We start from the raw sequence: 8,836 nt of genomic DNA, 5'->3' as shown, positions 1-8,836 counted from the left end.
ACACAAGATATTTATCTAAAATTTATGAAAGGTGCAATGTTGTTGTATTTGAGTCTGTTGAGTTTAAAGAAGTTGAGTCTGTTGAGTTCAAAGAAGTTGAAAAGGATGACAAGCGAATTGAAGCAATGAGAGAAAAGCAGCCCAAGGCATTCCAAGTCAAAGGGCAGGAGGAGAAAGTCTACTTGTTAAACAATGCCTCATATAGTCTTAAACAAACTTCTAGGGCTTGGTACAACAGAATTGATGGATATCATTTGAAAGAAGAACAGAAATTTAGTGAAATCAAGTCTATTTTTTGCAAGACTGAAGATCAAATTATAGGTATGTTAACCAAGGCTCTTCCAAAAGTTAGATTTAAAGTTTTAAGAAATAAATTAGGCTTTTGCAATTACTAAAGTAAGGAGGAGTGTTGAGAATGTGCCTTAGGCTTGCTTAATAATAGGTCTCTAAACCAAGTCTTTATGGATTTTAATTTTTGTCACATGATTTTAGAAGTAAGTTAAGTGTTTGTGGCATGATTTTTGGGAGTAAGTTTAACAGTTTTTTTTTTTTTTTTTTGCTATATAATCTAAACATTACAACATATTATAGCGTGCTTCAAATATATCTTTCTTTCCAATTTTTTGTGTTTCATATTTTTTGCTAAAATACCAAGAATGAGATACAGGGGAAAGGGGACAAATCAAGGCCTAAAGAGTTCAGATAGCGCATGAAGTATGCAATGAGCAAAAGGATGAACTTGAGGGTTTAGTGACGATTATAACAGTTTGGAAAATAAATCCAAGCCAAAAAGGTCGGAAAATAAGTGTAGTCAACTAACAAATAGAATTTACATGTTTGGATGAATAAAAGGAATTGCTAACCTTGGTTAATTGTAAGTTGTAACCTGAAGAGATGATGTTAAGGAAATTAGTAAAATTGAGGCATGGTAATGGCATATGTTATTAGGTTCTGGGTTACTCTATTTTGTAGGCTTGGGAATATGAAAAATTAAATAATCTTTCCATTGTTCTTTGCCTAATACATGATTTTGCTAGTGTTACTTAGAAACTAAACCAAGGAAATGAATAGTTTGGTTATAAATTTGATTAAATTCTACTACATCGGCTGTTGCCGGCCCCGATAACGCTAGATTATTTGATTTTCAAAATCATTCTACTACTATAATTTTGCCTCATCTATATGTAGCATTAGAGCTTAATAGCCTCTATCCCTCTTACACAAAGAGTATCTGTCCATCCGAATCTCAAAAACCTTATTACCACAAATTTTAGCTGAAGGCCCTTACTTTTGGAGAAAATCCTGTTAGCTTTTACTATCAATAATCTTGTTGCTTTTTTAGTTTTATACCTTACATTACTTCTTGTTCTGTTTTTTTGTTTTCGATTCGTACTTGGGAATTCCATTATGCTCTTTTCCTTTTGTATAAGCTTGGTGATGGTATAGTTTTATTAGAAGTAATATTTTTTTTTTATTCAGGTGACCGGAGATTGTAGAGGAAGGATATCAGGATATCTAAGGCGGGTTTTAAATAAATATAATTGTCCTAGACTCAGTCGTATTGAACTTAAGCTTATCTAGAATAATGAATGAATAACGTCTATTGATGCAAAGTACATAATTTACTTGCGTCCTTTGTACCCTATTTCTTTTGTAATTTTATTATGATGCCATTATCTGAAGTAAATCTACATTTTGGAAATTTTATCTCCATGATTGTCTTTCTACATGCATAAAGTTAATTTTCTGGCTTCCATGGTCTATGCATAATTTGCACCAAGCTGAGGATGAGTGCTACTGCGCGTTGAGCAAAATTCTAGACCATCCAATGCAAATGTTCATTTTCTATAGTCTATCTTCTGTGCGATTGGAATGAGTAAGAAGATTTTTTTCTAACCATTAAAAATCATGGTTGTGCCGGTGATGTTTTGGTAACTTTTTGTATATATAATATTTGGATGGTATAATGACATGATAGAATGTCATTATAATGTTGTAACTTTTGATGTTGTAAAATTTAACATATAAATTATGACATATAAGCTATTGAAATCATATAACTTTTGTTAATATATGATTATTATGTTTGGATGTAAAATATAATTCTCAAGTTATTTATTACTTCTAATATTTTTCTTTTATTTTAGAATAATTAAATTATTTGTTTCACTAATGATATTTTAGCACATTAAATATGTATTACAGTTTAAAAATAAAAAAAGTAAGGTTATATATTATTTGTATAATATTATATATTATGATTTTTTAATTCATATACTAATAATTATATTAAGAATGTTATTAAATTATATATTATTTTATTAAATTATATTTAATAATAATTATGTTAAAATATGATTAAATTATTTATTATTTTTATTAAAATATATTTAATAATAATCTTATTACAATTTAATAACAATAACAATAATCATCTACTTAAAAATTTAGCTAAGGGTACTTTGGTCATTTAAGTCTTTTTCCTTATGCTATTACAACATCTATTCCATTAAACCAAACACAAGAATTCTATTATAGCTCTATTCCATTCTATTCAACCAAACAATTGAATTATTGATTACAACTGTATTTAATTACAATCCTATTCCATTATAGTCAACTAAACGTACCGCTAGTGTTAGGGTGTCATGTACTTTTATTCTTTTTATGAAAAAGAAGTTCAAATTGAACCGCATAAATCAATACAAAATCAATTAAATTTTGGTATTATTATCTAAAATTTACTTTTACTATGGGTCAAACATTTTTTAAATGGGAAAATTTTGTTGCACAATCATATTAATGATAACTAAATTTAAAAAAGAAAACAGTGTACTTCAAAACATTCGAATCTATATATATATATTTTTTTATATTGGGTCAATTAAGTTAAAACTCGATTGATAATAAAAATATATTATTAAAAGGAGAAGATAACATACACCTTGAATGCAAAACTCCTTCCCCAATCTAAAGATGAATAAAATCAAATTAAAGGCATATATAAGCAAAATACGATAGCCCATATGCAATAATTATTCCAAGATCCCAATCACGAAAAATATTACCATGCTACTTTTTCAATCCATATTAACACACACAAAAAAAAGTCTTAATTTATATGCAAAGGATGTAATAGTTTCCCTCTAATATAGGCAAATTTGGTGGATTCTAATTCTAGCTATTACCCCGTCAATCAGGTTACTATAAACATATTAAACTGATCTCAATCACATATCTGAGCATAATATAAGTTGTTACCTTACTCATTAGTCATATCCCCCACTGCTTCTACAAATTTTAAACTACCCTTTCCAATCAGAATTGCTAGCAATATTCCTTCATCACCAAATATTATTATATTTCAAAAACATGTTGAGAATTTAAATTTTGTTATCATCAAGAAGTGTTAGGTTTTAATTTTTAGTTTTTCATATTTTTACATCTTCCTTTATATTTTCCAGATCATCTGGTACATACAAGATTGACCACAATGGATATCTCATTTTATATATTAATTGCTAATACAAAACATATTTTTCCTATTTCTACGCATTTGTTGTGTGTAGGATGATGTTTGTGAATGCTTTGGCAGGTCATTGTATCTTTATCCCATAGTTTTTGGATGTCTGTGGTTCATTTCCATTTTTGTACTTGGAAGACTAACATGCATGGTGTGTCGTTCCTCTAATGATGAGGAACCTCAATTACTTGGTTTGCATTAGAAACGTATTCCAAATGAAAAATATGTAAATGAGAAAATACAGATCACGACTCTTGAGGCGGAAGCATTTTTTTGGAAGTTTTTATAAAAATTTTCTATAAATTTAATTATTTAGTTTTGTTCATCATTTTTTTTTTATAGATTCATCAATTATATTTTTATATAAATTTTGATATATTAATAACTATACCATATTTTCATATCTCAAATTACCAATGCAGCTATTATATTGGAATGGTGCAGTTCTGACATGCAAGAAATTATACAGATCCTGATGTTTAGAACACAACTCAAATCACATTTTCTCCAATTTGCTCAATTAAGGGTTATGTCGTCTAAAGATCTAAAGATACCGACTACCCTTTCATTATCTCTACCCTATAACATTCAAATGTACTTGAACCTGCCCATATCCTACATTCTTACAATGATTTAGAGAAAGCTGACCTTCTGGCACGTGCTAGACTGTCTAGACGCAACCATTTTCCCCTTGAACCCTCAGAGGTAAACTACCAATGATCAAAGGATTTTGCTGACAAACATATAACAGAAACTGCAAAGAAGACAATGTTGATCCAAACTCAGCTTTGTTACACTTTCAATCACAATATATAGCGCTCTAGGCCTATAGTTCTCAGACATTTAACCGCCAAAAGTATCAAAGTAAACAACCAGATAAAAGTGAACAAGGAAGGAGGTTTCTTGTACTAGACTCACTTTCCTATCGTTAACACTACTAACATATTAATGATGATAAGAACCGCAATAATAGCACCATGTGCATTTCCTGGATGTTCAACAAATAATGAGCACAGGTTTACTATTAGGTTCACCATGATTTGTAGCTTCATATGCCATAGCAGACACCTCTAGAAAATACCATGGAGTGCTTGAAATGCAAACACAGTGGTGCCATGCTGCTGAAACCCTTGGGCCTGGAACAGATACTGTCTTGTGGAGAGAATATCTTAGAGTTGAACATCGATTTGGGAAATTGAAGCATGGACTTGGTTGCCTGTCAACCAGTGATACTGAGAAATTATGGAAACCAACAAGTCTAGCCTAGATTAGAGCAACTATCAGAGAATGTATTCCCTTTCACACTTCTTCCTTTCTAAATTATAGAGGGAGATCATCTAAAGCCAAATATATTTCTCAAACTTAACAAAAATCAACCTTGCATACTTGTATGTAACTAAACTATATTATAAATGACAGTGTGTTTCAACTAAGGCAATAACCATTTAAGGTAGCACCAAAAAAAAAAAAAAACCATTAAATCCAGTTTAAAAGAAAAATAGTTACATGATGCATGAAACACAAGGGTCAAAATGATTAGTGGAGTTGTACCTTCGTTTTAATTGGTATAGATATGTTAGCAACTGACTTAGAAAATGACTCTAACCTGGACAGAGAAAGATATAAGACATAGTAAGTGATAACACAGAAACTTATATTATCATTTTAACAGAGCATTATTTTATGTAGCTAAGCATTACTGACTGGCCCTGTGATGACTTGTTCTTGGCTGCTTTAATTTTTTCTATTGCCTAGTGAACATAAAAAACAGAAATAGATAGTTAATCGTTTTAATAATTCAACAAAAAGTATCATAATAATGGAGTTAATGAGAGAGGTCATACCTTTGTCACTCTGTCACTATTGAACCCATTTTCAGTCACCAGAAAGGTAATCAACCCCTAGAAAATCAACAAAATAACGCAGGTCTGTCAATCTTGCCTCTTAGAAAAATATATGTAAATAGGATAAGGAATTAAAAACTTCATCATCTGGAGCACTCCGCTTCATCTCAAATTGCTCAATATTGGTGCAGACTAATGGTTCTTTAAAAAGATATCGAGCCTCCTCATATGGCAAATCATCAGGAATCGGGTACCTGAATAGAAGTTGTTTTTATTAATATTAGTTACTTTACGCAGAAATAGGTATAGATCATTTCGCACCACACATAAACAGTTCAGACCTCTCTTTGTTTATGTTCTGAAGTATATGCTCTATAGACCCTTGCTGACGAATTAGCTTCAAAGCTGTTTGTCCCCCAATACCTGAGCACAGCTTGAGAATGATTTCATATACCAACTACATAACCCAACGTTTAGGTGGATCAACATAAAGGTCAGACACTCTAAAACAATCCCAGCTTACCACGAATGCTCTCACAATAATCACATCCAGAAAGGATGCACAAGTCAATGAATTGATCCATGGTGAGATTCAGCTCCTCTAAAACCTAGCAAATATCCCATCAAAACAGAAACTCAAATTCAACAAACTACATCAGTGTGCAATGCTCAAAGTACCTTTCCAACTTCAAACTCCAAGACCGGAACTTTTCTTGAGCCAGGGCCCATTAAATGGCGAAGAAATCTAGGAGCTCCAAAGGTTAAAGAGTCCATATCCTCAGAAGCAACAGCATAAACCTGATAAATGTGAAATGGTTCAACTACTAAAGCCATATAGAATACTAGGACGTACAAAACAAACACTATGAAAGAACTCAAATTTAAAACAAGCTGCTTTTTAAAATGTTAATAGAAACAATTTTTACGTTTTCAATCTCATAAAGACAAAATTATCATGATCTACTAGATACTTGCCTTTCCTGATTTGCAAAGTGCAGCACATTGGGCCTCTGCTTCTGATGGAGCCTATGGAAACTAAAACATGAGTCCCTGGATTCAATCTAGCTTTCCACACTAAACTCTGAAACCTAAAACATCAGACCAAAAATGATGAAAACTCACCTCAATCACAGGCACCCCCATAAGTCTTAATAGCCGTTTGCAGTCTTCATTGTGCTGCTTTGTGACCTGGAAACATAGTGAGCAAATAATCCAACACCATTTTTAGGCACATTTTTATTTTGATCATTTCTATTTCTATCATGACTAAACATTAGTGGGCTCTCTTATCTAGTATTGGGAGCTGAAGGATGACAAAAAGAACTCACTTTTACCGTCCGTTTGCTGAACTTTTCAATGTCGTCCTTATTGCCAGTCTAACAATATAATAATAGAAGCTTGATTTTAAGTGGTGGTTAAACAATTGAAGGGAACTTTATTAATCAGTCTGAACAACGAAGGAAAGGTACCTCAATGGCTTGATGCAAATCCTCAGTAGCATTTGCCCTTTTCGAGTAACTACATGACAAATTTAGTAGAAAATAATGACAGAGTAGCAACCAAAGACTCATCGAATTCCAGCAATTTTGAAGTGAAAAGTAATAAGAAGAATCTGTACGTGTTGCAGAAACGTACCGTTTTACTAGCACTTTTTTCTTCAAATCAGGTGGATGTCCATCAAAAACGTAGCTGAAAGGAGATGCTCCAAATTAGTAATAGTTGAAAACTAATTTCTTTCTGAAGAAATTGATAAAAAAAAATGGTAAAGACACGCATTACATAGGTTCCATTCCAGCTTCAAGAAGTCGAATTGTGCGAGTAAACATGCCTTGCAGATGACTGAGGATTAAGCCAGTAAAACCAATGTCAACAATTGAAAACAAAAATGTAATTACAAAAGAAAAGTGATACATAAGAATCTGCTAAAGATAATTCTGTAGAGAAATAAAGAGGATTAATGATTGGAGAGTAAATATAGTAAAAAACCTGGTAACTTCACCAGCCTCATTAGTAAGCATTTCAGTACCCCTACGGCCGACCACTATCTGCACTCATCCCATAACAAAATAGAGCCTTTTTTACATTATTAGCTAGCCTTAGCCCCAAATGGTTATGATAATGAAGCTTATCTTTTTTTCTTTTTTTTTTTTTTTTTTTTTTTTTTTTTTTTGAGAAAAGAGCAAGGGAATGATATACGGACGAGAAACTGGTAAATACTCATGCTAGCATCAATGGCAATCTTGCGACCGATATAGCTCTCGAGTTTCTGTTCCTTGATTACATTTGGTGCATTGTCTGCTAGAAGCTTCGTTAAACCCTAACATCAAAATTAAATCCAAAAATCTACATCAATATTCAAATAAAGGAAACCCCCCAATGTTCCTTTTTCTAAGTAATGCTTAAGAGAAAAAAACCCACCTTAATGCCCATTGTTGGTAGAGACTAGAGAAAGAAAAAGAAAGGAAGAGATGCAGCGGTGCCTGCAGCTGCAGCAAGGGTGTAGATTTTGTTTATGTTATATTTGTAACCTTTTGTACTGATGATATATTTGATTATGGTACCAAAGTTCAAAGTTCCTTCTTTTTCTTTTTTTTTTCTTATTTGCTTCGATGATTCGATTTCGAATTTTTATTAATTAATTATCCCAAATATAAAATTCTTTGATCATTAGTTGAATAGAAATATTTCAATTAATACGAATTAACCAAATTTATATAAAATATATAAAAATCCTTTTATTTAAGAAGTTTTAAAATATATAACATATAATATTTATTTAGACTAATATAAAAATAATAGTTTAAAAAATGTATTATATATAATATATATTATTTATTTCGTTAATTACTTGATTTCAAATTAAATTAATTGATAATTAAAATTTTAAAAATTATAAACTCACCTTCGACCAAACTAAATTTGGCCATTTGTCGATTAATCGAATTAGATTGGTTCGGTCGGTTAATTCAGTTTTAATCAAACTAAGTTGCTCATTGACTAGGTCATCTGTCCAAATTCAAAGGTTCGCTGGAAAAATAGGAGAGTTTGAACAAAATACGAGGACCAAAAAATGGGTTTAGGTAAATTTTAAGTCTCGTTTTCTATATGGGCCGAGCTTTGGGCAAATTTTTTTGACCCGAGCTCAGCATGACCCGCCTACCTGAATATATTATGTTATAAAAATGTTATATTAATTATATATGTTAAATAATAATTATATATTTATATTAGATCACTAATCCAATAACAATTAAACTTATTACCCAAACTTTAAAAAAAAACTTATCCAACTAAATAACGTTACCCAACATATAAAATTTAAAAAATTATATTTAATACAATAAAATATTTTTATATTTTTATTTTTAATATAATAAAACATTTATTATATTTATGATAATGTTTTTAATATAAATGTTTCTATAATGTATTTTTAATGTGTTAGAAAACTTTTATTTTAGCGTTTTTT

General features: G+C 30.8%; 1 protein-coding gene across 3 annotated transcripts; it reads right to left on the bottom strand.

Annotated features, from left to right (window-relative positions):
• Positions 1 to 4,294: 4,294 nt before the first annotated feature.
• On the bottom strand, positions 4,295 to 8,058 carry LOC108461262 (flap endonuclease 1-like). 3 transcript variants are annotated; one of them, XM_017761049.2, is made up of 17 exons: positions 7,786 to 8,058; positions 7,568 to 7,684; positions 7,354 to 7,412; positions 7,147 to 7,206; positions 7,003 to 7,056; positions 6,837 to 6,885; positions 6,696 to 6,743; positions 6,490 to 6,555; positions 6,343 to 6,393; positions 6,046 to 6,165; positions 5,891 to 5,975; positions 5,709 to 5,790; positions 5,507 to 5,621; positions 5,368 to 5,424; positions 5,228 to 5,274; positions 5,075 to 5,129; positions 4,295 to 4,739 (listed from the first exon to the last, which is right to left on the bottom strand). In XM_017761049.2, exons 1-17 carry the CDS (start codon positions 7,795 to 7,797, stop codon positions 4,572 to 4,574), a joined length of 1,245 nt encoding a protein of 414 aa, XP_017616538.1. In that variant the 5' UTR covers positions 7,798 to 8,058; the 3' UTR covers positions 4,295 to 4,571. The 3 variants fall into 3 exon arrangements, with proteins under 3 accessions (XP_017616538.1, XP_052880496.1, XP_017616539.1); XM_053024536.1 differs by lacking the exon at positions 7,786 to 8,058 and having other exon boundaries at positions 7,354 to 7,440; positions 7,568 to 7,672; XM_017761050.2 differs by lacking the exons at positions 5,075 to 5,129; positions 5,228 to 5,274 and having other exon boundaries at positions 7,786 to 8,055.
• Between the last annotated feature and the right edge of the window lie 778 nt (positions 8,059 to 8,836).

This window comes from Gossypium arboreum, chromosome 13, assembly GCF_025698485.1.
Source record: "Gossypium arboreum isolate Shixiya-1 chromosome 13, ASM2569848v2, whole genome shotgun sequence".
NCBI classification, from domain to species: Eukaryota; Viridiplantae; Streptophyta; class Magnoliopsida; order Malvales; family Malvaceae; genus Gossypium; species Gossypium arboreum.
This window is presented reverse-complemented; position numbering and strand designations above follow the sequence as displayed.